General features: G+C 49.0%; 2 protein-coding genes across 4 annotated transcripts; both read right to left on the bottom strand.

Annotated features, from left to right (window-relative positions):
* Positions 1 to 5266: 5266 nt before the first annotated feature.
* LOC112900180 (nudix hydrolase 13, mitochondrial-like) lies at positions 5267 to 10480 on the bottom strand. Of its 3 annotated transcripts, none has more exons than XR_003230154.1 (6): positions 9917 to 10480; positions 9596 to 9779; positions 9394 to 9477; positions 8010 to 8162; positions 7621 to 7900; positions 5267 to 5338 (listed from the first exon to the last, which is right to left on the bottom strand). XR_003230154.1 is itself a non-coding variant. In XM_025968956.1 (5 exons), the coding sequence occupies exons 2-5, from the start codon at positions 9770 to 9772 to the stop codon at positions 7718 to 7720; spliced, it is 597 nt and encodes a 198-aa protein (XP_025824741.1). In that variant the 5' UTR covers positions 9773 to 9779; positions 9917 to 10480; the 3' UTR covers positions 7015 to 7717. The 3 variants fall into 3 exon arrangements, 1 of the variants encoding a protein (XP_025824741.1); XR_003230155.1 differs by having other exon boundaries at positions 9596 to 9776; XM_025968956.1 differs by lacking the exon at positions 5267 to 5338 and having other exon boundaries at positions 7015 to 7900.
* On the bottom strand, positions 6054 to 6623 carry LOC112900672. Its single transcript, XM_025969504.1, has one exon. It carries the CDS (start codon positions 6621 to 6623, stop codon positions 6054 to 6056), a length of 570 nt encoding a protein of 189 aa, XP_025825289.1.
* Positions 10481 to 12280: the final 1800 nt, after the last annotated feature.

The raw sequence follows: 12280 nt of genomic DNA, 5'->3' as shown, positions 1-12280 counted from the left end.
GCGAGTGTTCAGGCCGCGCAGAAGAGTGATGACAAGATCCAGATCAGAAACCGGCGACCCAAGATCACATAGTTGATCAGCGAGCAGCTTCACTTTGGTGCAGTAGGCTATCACGGGCAGAGCAGCTTCACTTTGGTGCAGTAGGCTATCACGGGCAGATCGCCTTGGTAGATGTTCCTGAACTCGGTGCCAAGGTACACGGAATGCGTGGCCTTGTTGTCGGGAAGAGGCTGAGGATGGAACGCCACAGGGAGTAGGCCGTGTCCGTCCCGATTTGGACGGTGCAAAGCAGATCAGCGGAGATGGTGTAGTAGAGCCAAGAAACGATGGAGTAGTCGTTCTGCACCCAATCAGATGGGCCTTGGGCGTCGGCAGAGTTGATGTGGTCGAGGAGGCCGAACTTGGCGAAGATGGCGAGGAAACAGAGGCGCCACTGACCGTAGTTGTCGGCGTCCAACTCAAGGACCATGGGAACATGGGTCTTGATGTTGATCACCTGGACTTGAGATGCAGGAGCCGGAGCGGTGACACTTGAGGGATGTCATACTCAGGAGAGGCCGGAGGAGAAGCCGATTCAGAGGAAGAAGAAGAGCTCATGGCGATCGAGTGGAGAGGCAGCGGAAGAAATGGATCACGAGCTACACTAATACCATGTAGAAGAGGAAGAATGACCACACCCTCTATTGATGAGTTTGATATACATATATAACCAATACAAGGGCTGCAAGCCCGGGCTCTCAGCCCACAATCCAACTGACTAACAGTACATGCACATGCTAAGCTAAATACAAGGAGAACAAGTCAATTCAGTTACTAACAATGAGGATCCAGCATGGTGGTTCACTGGGGTTTATGATCCTCAACGGGATGATGACACACTCGCCTTTCTTGAGGAACTCCTGGAAGTTCGAGCTGATTGTCCTGGACCTTGGATGCTGGCAGGAGATTTTAACATGATCTACTGTTCGGAAGATAAGAGCAATGAGAGCATCAACAGAGCTATGATGGGGAGATTTCGTCGTTTTGTGAATGATCTAGAACTGATGCTGTTGGGAAGAAGGTACACTTGGTCCAATGAACGAGAATCTCCAACGCTCGTCAGGCTGGACCGAGTGCTTTGTACTAATGATTGGGAGGAAATTTATAATGAGAGTGTGCTGCAGAGTCATGCTATTGAAATGTCAGATAATTACTTGCTGTTCCCGGGCCTTAGAGAAGGCATTGTGGGAAAGAAGAGGTTTCACTTTGAGAGCTTCTGGCCGAAACTTGAGGGTTTCTATGATGCAGTACAGCAGTCCTGGGCGGAGCAGGTTATTTGCAATTGTCCGCTTGAAACAATTTCGATTAAATTAAAACGCCTCACGAAGGCCCTCCAATCATGGAGTCAGAAGCAGGTTGGAAACATCAAATCTCAGCTTGCCCTTGCCCGACACATTTCGCATCGCCTAGAGATGGCCCAGGACCGCCGAGAACTGTCAAGTGATGAGAATTGGCTGAGAAGTAAAATGAAACAGCATTGTTTGTTCCTCGCCTCCCTGGAACGAACGATCGCTCGCCTCCGATCTCGGGTTCGCTATCTTAAAGAAGGTGATGCGAACACTTCTTTCTTCCACAAACAAGCTGGTTTTCGGAAAAGGAAGAACTTAATTTATATCTAAATTGGTGGATGGAGATCGAGTAGCCATTAACCAGGAGGACAAACATCAAATCTTGTTTGAACACTTTGATGGAGTGTTGGGACAGGCAAGAACCAGGGTTGTTACCTTTGACTTGGCTGCTTTCCACCGAGCGGGGATTGATTTATCATCCCTTGATGAGCCATTTTTGTCTGGACAACCATCCAATCTCTGCCAGCTGATCGTGCACCAAGTCCTGATGGGTATACTGGTCGTTTCAACAAGACCTGCTGGCCAATAATCAAAGCTGATTTCACTGCAGCTTTAGTCTTTCTTCAGCAAGGAGATGCAAGGAGATTGGAGCTCCTAAATTCAGCCTATTTGACCCTAATCCCCAAGAAGGTGGAGGCCTTGGAAGCAAAGGATTTTCGCCCTATCAGTATGGTCCACAGTTCTGCTAAACTTGTAACCAAAATGTTGGCAAATCGTTTGGATCCTTTTTTGGACAGATTGGTTGCAACCAACCAAACTGCGTTTACCAAGGGTCGATGTATTCATGACAACCTCATGTTGGTACAGCAAACAATCGAGGTACTCCATCGTCGCAAAATTGCAAGTTTATTCCTGAAGCTTGATATTTCTAAAGCTTTTGATTCAGTTGCTTGGGCTTTCCTACTTGAAATTCTGGAACACTGAGGTTTTGGTGCTGTTTGGAGAAATCTTATCTCTAATCTCCTTAAATCAGCCTCCACTCAAGTTATTTTCAATGGTGAGTCGGGGGAAATCATCTCTCATCAGCGGGGTCTTCGCCAGGGCGATCCTCTCTCTTCCATGCTATTCATCTTGGTCATGGACGTCCTAAATAGCTTGTTTACCCAAGCTGAAGCGGAAGGCCTCCTCCTACCTTTGCATTCCGCTGGTCAGCGTCTATCTCTTTATGCAGATGATGTGGCACTCTTCATTCGTCCTGAAGAAGCGGACCTGCAGCTCACTAGAAACCTCTTGCAAGTTTTCGGGGATGTCTCGGGCTTGCAAACAAATCTACAAAAAGGCTGTGTGATCCCTATCCGTTGTGAAGGTGAAATTATGGAGGTAGTCAGCAGCACCCTACAATGCACAACTTTCAGTTTCCCTACCACATATTTGGGACTGCCCATCTCTGATAAGAAGCTAAGAAGATGTGACCTGCTATCTTGGATTGAAAAAATTGCCAACAAGTTGCCAGGGTGGAAAGCTTCTCTAATGACACTAGCTGGTCGTGCGGTTTTGATACGTTTCGTACTCACTGCCATACCTATTTACCTGCTGGTGGCTACTAAAGTTCTTAAGTGGTTTATACGAGCAATTGACAAGATCAGGAGAAGTTTCTTATGGAAGGGAAGGAAGGACACCAATGGGGGTAGTTGTTTAGTGGCTTGGGAGAAAGTCATGAGACCAATTGATCTCAGTGGGCTAGGAATTCACAATCTAGAAATCATGGGGTGGGCACTCCAAATGCGTTGGCTCTGGGTTGAGAAGACCAAACTAGATCGGCCTTGGGCTGGTCTAGAGGTGCCGGTGCATCCTAACACAACGGCCATGTTTGCAATTTCAGTAGTCACCACTATTGGCAATGGACAGAACACCTTGTTTTGGACTAATCGCTGGCTCCATGGTTGCTGTTTGGAGGATCTAGCTCCGAATGTATTCAATTACGTGCCGCAGAAAATACGAAGAACAAGAACAGTATTTGAGGCTATGCAAGATCTTACTCGGGTGAGAAACATCAGAAAAGCACTCGGTTGGCGTGGTCTTGTGGAGTATCTTGAGTTATGGGACAGCATGTTGAACTTCGTGCTCAACACCACAGATGATATTCATCATTGGAAGTTTGAAGCTTCAGGTATCTACTCTACCAGATCAGCATACAGAAATTTTTTTCGTCGGTTCCATCACCTTCGAACCTTGGAAGCGACTTTGGAAACCCTGGGCCCCTAGCAAATGCAAAACCTTCATTTGGTTGGCAATTAGAAATCGCTGTTGGACAGCGGCTGCAAAAAAGAGGCCTCCCCCATCCGGAGCGTTGCCCTCTTTGTGACCAAGAAGAAGAAAATGTTCAGCACATTCTTACATCCTGCGTTTTCACGCGTCAATTTTGGTTTGATATCCTGCAGCCTCTGAACTATCCCACTTGATGCCCAGTAGCAGCATTGGCTCTTTTGTTGAATGGTGGAGGTGGTCTTGGAAGAAATTACAGTATCATAGGAAGGGCTTCAACTCCTTATGCATTCTCGGAGCTTGGAATCTATGAAAACACATGAATGCATGTGTCTTCGATGGGAGGGCCCCAAATCTGCAGCGGGCACTCCAGGATTTCAAAGATGAATCCCTGCTTTGGAGGTTCGCTGGGGCTAAGGGACTTGCTGCCCTGAACCCGGGAAGGTTGGTTGAGCAAGTTTAGGATGTTAGGTGCTGTGTGATCAGGTCCTAGGTTCATCCTTTTTTAATAGTTCTACCAGATTTTTGCAACCCTCACTCTGGTCGAAGGTGAGGTGTTGTCTGTCTATTGTAATTGGACCACTTCTTTTTTCCTCTGAATACAAAGATACGCAGCTCTCCTGCATATTCGAGGAAAAAAAAGCTACCATGTCTAAGAAAAACAGATACACAACACAATGCTAATTTGAGGACCATTAGCCCATCAGCCCGTGCATCTGCACACATGCTGGAATCAACCGCTTGAGTGAATAATGATATATTTAGCTTTATAACCTTACTTTGTGTAATCTGTTGTGATAAGAGAACAGTGCACTGAGCATCCAGTACTATACTATTATGCATATGCATGTACAAAACAAATATAATTTCTTCAATGTCATAAGATCTTTCTATATATATTGGGTTTCTGGATCGGAGTACATGGCAATAAGGACAGCACAGCCCACCAACAACTCGAATAGAACTCTCAATTGGTTCGATTATTACTCCTTTTGGTTGTATGATGAAGATTCAGTTGTTTACATAGTAAGCAGAGCTTAGCTGGTAAGGTTCTTTGTGGTGAAACATGTCCATCTGGGCTTAAGATCTAGACTCGGTATGGATGCTCGCGTTTTCCTAGATTTGTTACAGGATTTAACTGGACCTATTCTTTTAGTGATAGATGACGTGCCCGTCGACAGCGATACATCTATGGTGACTTCGTCAATCTCAAGGATCTGCCGGCTCAGTCTCTCCGAGGTGCTCATAGGGGTAAGATTGCATGCGTGTTTGTGAGCGTGTGTGTTTGTACTGTATTTTAAAAAAAACTATGAAAAGAACAAACGCATATTTAGCATAAAGGTGTCTTGTAATTAGCTATGTTTAAGGTAGTTTATTTTTCCAAATACTAGTTATAGTTGATACTAATTCCATATTAGATCTAAATGTTTACATAATAAATCTACTTTCAATACGAGTAGTGAACATCTTACAGTGAACATATTAGATCTCAGGACAATAAACAATCCAAACAATTACATGCGAGCACTTGTGACCCTAGTAGTGAAATTCTGCAACAGACGCTATTCATCACAAGAACGAGTCAGAGCATTCAGATGAACAACCTGAACCTACAGAGGAAGCCGGCCGACACCAAGCTTCAGGAAACGGCCATGGCAGAGGCTCCAATTAAGTCGACGAAGATTTCAGGAAACTTTCATCAGAAAGAAGTTGTGGTGGCAGATTCACAGAGAAGAGAGAACTAACTGTTGGAACTACTAGGCTCAACCGCTCAAGAACAATATACGGTGGGAGGAAGAAGATGATAAACAGTAGCAGGAGACAAGTAGTAGCACCCAAACACCACAGCGCGCACACGCTGCACTCTACTGTATTGATGCAACAAACACCGGGTAAACAACCACTGCAACACACGCGACACCCGACTCTCTACGGCCGAGCAGTACACGGCTTATGTAGCCTTCCAACACGCACGCAGTAGTAACAAACTGATCGTGAGCCACGCAACAACGTGCTCCACTACTGATGCATACAGCCATGCATATCCTGAAGACCCGGCGCTCTCACGCGGCGCAGCACACGCACTCCTCTCCAGGATCCTGGTCTTCAGCAGCATACGATGCCCCACGTCTCCATGCCTTAGCTGCAACGTACAGCTCCAGCATCCATCCGTTGGTGAGCACTTATCCATGCACTGACTAGCTAACTAACTAACTCCACTAACGTGCAGCACACACCCATCGACTACGCGTACACACGCGCCACCGAGTGATGCTTGTGCTCATGCACACACGTGATGCGCCACTCTACCCACCAGCCGCGCGTACGCACGCGCTGCCAAACTCGCCGCCCGCGCGCGCACAGACACGCCGCTGAGCTAGACGCCAGCCATGCACGCACACAAGCTGGGTTTATTCCCAACAATCTCCCCCTAAACCCAACGCCGCCGACGCCGAGCCTTCACAGCAGAGTTTGTTCTTCCTCGACATTCGCCGTGGCCACCATGACGACCTCCTTCTTGGGCTTGCGGCAATCCCGTGCAAAATGACCCCGAATTCCGCAGTTGAAGCACTTGCCGATGCCGGACTTCGCCCACTGTCGGTCCTTCTTGTCCGCATCCGCGAGCAGAAGCTTGTCGCCGCCGGCCTGACCCCCATTCGCCACCTGCGCGCTGATGATCTGCGCGCGCTGTCGTGAACGCTCGTCGAACGCCTTCAGCCTGCCAAGCGCCTCCTCGAATGCCATCGTCTCGACGTCGCAGAACTGCTCGATGCCAGCCACCGCCGGGTACAGGTGATTAGGCACGGTGTCGAGCAGCTTCTTCACCATGGTGACGTCGTCGAGCGTGGACCTGAGACCGGCGAACTTCGCGGCCATGCCGCTGATCTTCCCGGCGTAGTCGTCAAGCACGTCGCCGTCCACCATGCACAGCTTGTCGAACTCCCCCTTGAGCGTGGTGAGGCGCGCAGTCTTGACTCGATCCGCGCCGACGAACCTTGTCTTGAGGCTCTCCCATACCTCCTTCGCCATCTTCTTCGTCGACACCTGCATGAGGATGTCCTCCGGCAGTGCTTGGAGAAGTTGCGCCCGCGCCGTCTTGTTCTTTTGCGCATCCACCGCGGCATCGCCCGACGGAGACACGGCCTCCCAGAGGCCCTATGCGTTGAGGATCACCTCCACCTTGATTGCCCACGCCATGTACCTCGCCGGCGATAGCACCAGATACGACATGGACACCGTGCCTCCCGCAGCGCCGTGTGGAACCCCCGCTATTGCTTCTTGCTCGAGGTAGTAGCGCAGGATCTTGGGCATTCACCGTTTATGGCTCTGATACCAATTGTTGGAACTACTAGACTCAACCACTCAAGAACAATGTACGGTGGGAGGAAGAAGATGATGAACAGTAGCAGGAGACAAGTAGTAGCACCCAAACGCCACAGCGCGCATACGCTGCACTCTACTGTATTGATGCAACAAACACCGGGTAAACAACCACTACAACACACACAGCACCCGACTCTCTACAGCCGAGCAGTACATGGCTTATGTAGCCTTCCAACACGCACGTAGTAGTAACAAACTGATCGTGAGCCACGCAACAACGTGCTCCACTACTGATGCATGCAGCCATGCATATCCTGAAGACCCGGCGCTCTCACACGGCGCAGCACACGCACTCCTCTCCAGGATCCTGATCTTCAGCAGCATACGATGCCCCACGTCTTCATGCCTTAGCTGCAACGTACAGCTCCAGCATCCATCCATTGGTGAGCACTTATCCATGCACTGACTAGATAACTAACTAAGACTAACTCCTCTAACGTGCAGCACACACACATCGACTACGCATACACACGCGCCACCGCACAAGATGCTTGCGCTCACGCACACACGCGATGCGCCACTCTACCCACCAGCCACACGTACGCACGCGCCGCCAAACTTGCCGCCCGCGCACGCACAGACACGCCGCTGAGCTAGACGCCAGCCATGCACGCACACAGGCTGGGTTTATTCCCAACACTAACTGCAGGGTACAACAACACCACCAAAAAGACGCGGGAATCATTGAGTCATCAGACGGTTTCTGATTGCTACTAGACATTGCTTGACACTGAGATCAGCTAGCAGAGAGCCACCGCTCGGTCGGCGGTGGCAGCGGCCGCCTTCACCATCATGTACACGCCGCTGTGGTCATCCAGCTCCGGCGCGGCGGGCTTCGCCTCCGCCAGCCGGTCAAGCTGCGCCGACAGCGCCTCGCGCATCCAGTCGTACCGGCACAGGCGGTACGCGTCCGCCGGTGAGACCTGTTGCGATTTGCCGAGAGGCAATTAGAACTCTGAGCTAGCTCTGGCAATGGTGGATGAAGAATGAACAGAGATGAGACGGCGATGGGTTGGTTAGTTGGTTACTCACCCACTGCCTGCCGTGCGTGTCCTGCTCCGGCCATTGCTCGAGCTCCTCGGCGACCTCCAGCGCGAAGATGTAGCCCTTGCAGGCGCCCCGGGGGCTGTCGCCGCTCACCGGGCTGCTCTTGCTCCTGAACACCCACATCCCCAGCGCGGTTCTCTGAAAAACACAAATGCAGCCGGAAGTGTTCATCAGTGACTTGTTCAGTTGAATTTTTCAGCCTTAATTAGTTCAGACAGTTACATCTGGCAGCTGTACAGTTTATCTTTTTCTAAAAATGAATTGTCAAGTTTTACTAAACGAAATGTGAAACTTTGTCCAAAGAAGTGCAGACTAGACAGATGAGCTTCGAATCGATATGGTCGTCAGAAACAAAACTTTTTTTTTAAGAACGTCAGAAACAAAACTGGTTCATGCAAGAACAACCAAGTAAAAGAAAACACACACCACAAATAAATCGGAGCATTGTAGAGTGTAGACTTGTGTTTGCCAAGCAGGGGACAGAGCACATGGGTACTGGCCGGCCATGGATGCAGAATAAACAGAGGATAAAATGGTGAAGTAAAAAAGGCTGTTGGCCTTGACCAGATCTCTGAAGAAACTGTCCCAACAGACAGTGTTCTGACGACGAGCCAGCCAGAGCCAAAGCCGAATAAACTACAAAGCAAAGCAATCATTCACAAATCACAATCTAGCTAGGCTCCCCAACTCGATGAAAAGACTGTAAAATAAACAGCATGACATTGCGCAATTGCCGTGCTTATCTTGAACTCGCATATATATTCAGAAACCATTTTTATCCATCAGCAAGTCAACGGCCAAGTCGTCCCTCCTGTAGCTTACGACTAGTGACAATCCACCATGGCAACCTTGTCAACAGGGAAATTTCCCTGTCGCTTTCCCTACCGAGCATCGAGTCGCTGTCGTGTTCGAGTGTTCTTGCTGTCGGCTTACTCAACTGTACATGTCTGAAGGTCAGTTCAGCCCCTAGTTTTCTTTTGTCATCATCAGTAGGAAGCCGGTTCAGCAAAATGGAGACGACGAGCATGCAAGGCTGCGCCCTGAGCTTTCATCAAGTGAAAATTTAATCGGGTGACGAAGGGGGCGGACAATCTCGCAACCGGTCAGCAGCAGGTTGCTAGGATCACATCCGCACACGTAACGACGCGGGCAGCAGGCGCCCGTCGCGATCAGGGGTGCGCTTTTGTTTTCAGAGTGTTGAGAGCTAGCTACTAGCTGGTAGATTGCTTTCTCAAACGGCGACGAACACGAGCCATCAGCCAGTAGACGGCCGGCAACGTGATCCACGCTTTGGCATGTCGTGTCACCAGTGGTCTCAATTAGAGAGAGTTCATGCAGGGTTGGAAGGAGGAGGGGAGGAAATGCTTACGTTGATGGTGCCCTTCACGCCGGCCTCCTCCAGCGCCTCGCGGCACGCCGCCTCGTGTACGTCCTCGTCGTCCTCCCACCCGCCCTGCCAGAGGAGGAAGAAGGCGATCCCGTCAAGCTGAGCTGCTGATGACCTGAGAACCGATCGTGCTGGCTTGCGGTTGGGAGGTGGTAGCTGCTGGATTGGATGGTCAGTTACGTACCTTGGGGAAGACGAGGTCGTCCCTGTTGGGCGTGGAGACCATGAGCAGCTCGGGCTGGCCGTCCGCGCCGACGCGGTACGGCACGCAGCCCGCCACGAGGCGGTACTCGCCGTCGTAGCGCTGCCGCAGCCGGCCCTTCCTCGCCACCAGGATCGTCGTCTTCTCTCCCGGCGCCATTGTACTGCTACAACCAACCAGAACCAGAGCAGTCAGGCAAGCAATCAAGCCAAGAGCCTTTTGCCAAGACGAAGACACGGAACCTCATGTTCGTGCACGACCCGATCGATCATCGAAGGAAGGATGACAAGAGCGAGCAATCACCTTAGAAAAGACGGGCGAGGTTGCTCGTGATGGTTCTGAAGATGGACGGACAGATCAAGAACACTAGAACAGAGTGCGGATCAAGAACAGAAGCTCTTTCAGTGGCTCCCGCCCGATTTAAAGGCGCGAGGGGGAGGGTGCGGGGCGGTCAACCGCCATTAACGCACCTGCACCGGCCAACCGGCCGGAGAGACAAGGCCACTACTATTCTTTCCTCCTTACCAGAGAGACAGAACAAAAATAAAATTAAGCTGCTAAAGAATCGCGGCCGAGCCAAACCGCTGCGAGTATACAATGATTCGGGAGGAGGGGAAGCAGTGGTAGTAAAGAATGCGCGCCCCGTTGAACTGGGCGGCACCTCGAGCCGGCCTATGATTGGAATCGAGGAGGAGGGGAGAAGGGAGGAGGGTCTGTGGTGTGCTGTGGTGCTCTTGCCCTGCTCCTCTTCCTTCTTGGACGACGGCCGGCGGATTTATAAAAAATCGGGTGACCCAGCCGCGGAGCCCGTGCGGCGGGTTGGGTTGGGTCGGCCATGGGTCTACGAGCTCTAGGCTAGCCCAATCGAACAAGAATGGGTCCGGCTGAATTTTCTGCTCGTCTGCTAGGGCGGAAACAAGTCTATCTGAGCCGCTATTTTAGACAGAGTTTTCGTGCTAGCCATGCTAGCTATACCATGTCGCTACAACATGTAGACTGTAGTCTATAGGCTATGTAATGTAGTCACGAATTGTTTCTTTTCTTTCTTAGTTTCTTTCTTCTTCTTTTTCTGTTTGCTACTGTATGTTTCTATGTTCAGAAAGGTGATTGTGCTAGGTCCACGCGACTGGGACGACGACTTCTTTTCGCTTTATTTTCAAGTAGTCGATGTGTATGCCGACGGTTCTGCTTACATAGTAATTCTGTTTATTAGCTACACAAGCCAATCACGTCTCATTTCTTTGTCTTGCTACGGGTTTGGACACGGGTGTCAGAACTCGAAAGGTTGAAAGAAAATAACGCACGCTCCAAGGACTGTAGCATGTGCCTTACTGTTGAAGAAAAATGGTGCGCTTTGTTTTACATTTGAAAAAAAATGCTTTGCCTACATCCATAGCCACACCTTCGTTGCCACATAAAGTTCGACATAGTGGTTTGCCTCCTAACTAACTGAAAGGAATTTTAAATGCGATCTATGTCATGTGAAGGACGAAGACTGGCTGAATGTATAGATGCAGTCCCATGTGGCCGAGTTCCCCACAGAAACCATTTCCAAAACCTCACCTCATTCTTTTCGTTGCCTAGATCTCTCTGATATAGATACAACTTCTTAGCTAAGCTTAAAGCCCAGGCTAATCATCTCTTTTTATTTACCTTTTACATTAAATCAGCTAGGAATCAATTCTAGTTTTCTTTGCATCCATTTTTTCTCTGGTTGCTCCTTTCGGGAAATAAGTCCATCTTTTTATCTTTTAAGCTGAACTGAAATAAGGTTCCATCCTCTGCACTGAACTGATGCACGCAGCCATATGAACAGTCTCATCACAACCAATGATTACTGGGGAGCATAGATCTTATTAGGAACTAAATCTTCAATCACATCAATATAACCACTGGGTTCAACAAATGTTCATGATTCTCACCATCATGTACATGATTGCTAGCTTGCTTCAAGCTGCCAGGCAACATTATACCAGTCCTATACTAGTCCAAATCAGAGCACCAAATTTCCCCAGGAATATGTTTACGTACAGATCAACATTTTCCCTCTGTAAATGAATAAATATTTACTTGACTATCTACTCACTAGCAACGTTTCTTTCGCGGATAACATTTTGTGAGTACGAAACTTGGGCTCCATTTGGTCAAGACAGTACTACCTATATCTTGCCAAGGAGATAGTTTCAGCTTGTAAATTTTTTAAAGACCCAGCTTGTAAATTATTTTCACTGGTCTGTGGTCTCCTATGGATGTCATTGAATTGGCCTGTCACATGCAGTGCCCATCCAATGCCCTTGGGAGTTATGAGACTACACATTTAGAGTACACAGCTGCACATTATAAATTGGCCCATCCTCTCATCTGGAAATCGATACAAAACCAGCGACTCGATTCCGTGGTCGTTCTTCATCAGCAGATATTGTTTATATGTGAGTTATGCTATATAACCTCTGAAAACTTGCTTATGCAGACTTCACTCCCTTGGTGTCAGTGTTCAAACATCCATGTGTCATGTGTGCCCTTTCTGCGCAACACATTATCACGGATCCACATCTCAATTTTGTTAGAAATGAGAAGTCTGCATCAGACATAACCATATGCAATAGCAAGTTGAAATTATGCATTATTGTTTGATGGCAACCCTTTAGATTGCGAAACCTTTTGGTG

This window comes from Panicum hallii, chromosome 7, assembly GCF_002211085.1.
Source record: "Panicum hallii strain FIL2 chromosome 7, PHallii_v3.1, whole genome shotgun sequence".
Lineage (NCBI taxonomy): Eukaryota > Viridiplantae > Streptophyta > Magnoliopsida > Poales > Poaceae > Panicum > Panicum hallii.
Note: the sequence above shows the minus strand (reverse complement) of the source record. Positions and strands in the feature narration are given on the sequence as shown.

Bases quoted from the DNA above. Each gene is read 5' to 3' on its own strand.
- LOC112900672 (XM_025969504.1), bottom strand. From the start codon at position 6,623: ATGGCGAAGGAGGTATGGGAGAGCCTCAAGACAAGGTTCGTCGGCGCG.
- LOC112900180 (XM_025968956.1), bottom strand. From the start codon at position 9,772: ATGGCGCCGGGAGAGAAGACGACGATCCTGGTGGCGAGGAAGGGCCGG. The intron at 9,478-9,595 runs GTACGTAACTGA...CTCCTCTGGCAG, and splicing joins ACGACCTCGTCTTCCCCAAG to GGCGGGTGGGAGGACGACGA. The intron at 7,901-8,009 runs GTGAGTAACCAA...AAATCGCAACAG, and splicing joins ACACGCACGGCAGGCAGTGG to GTCTCACCGGCGGACGCGTA.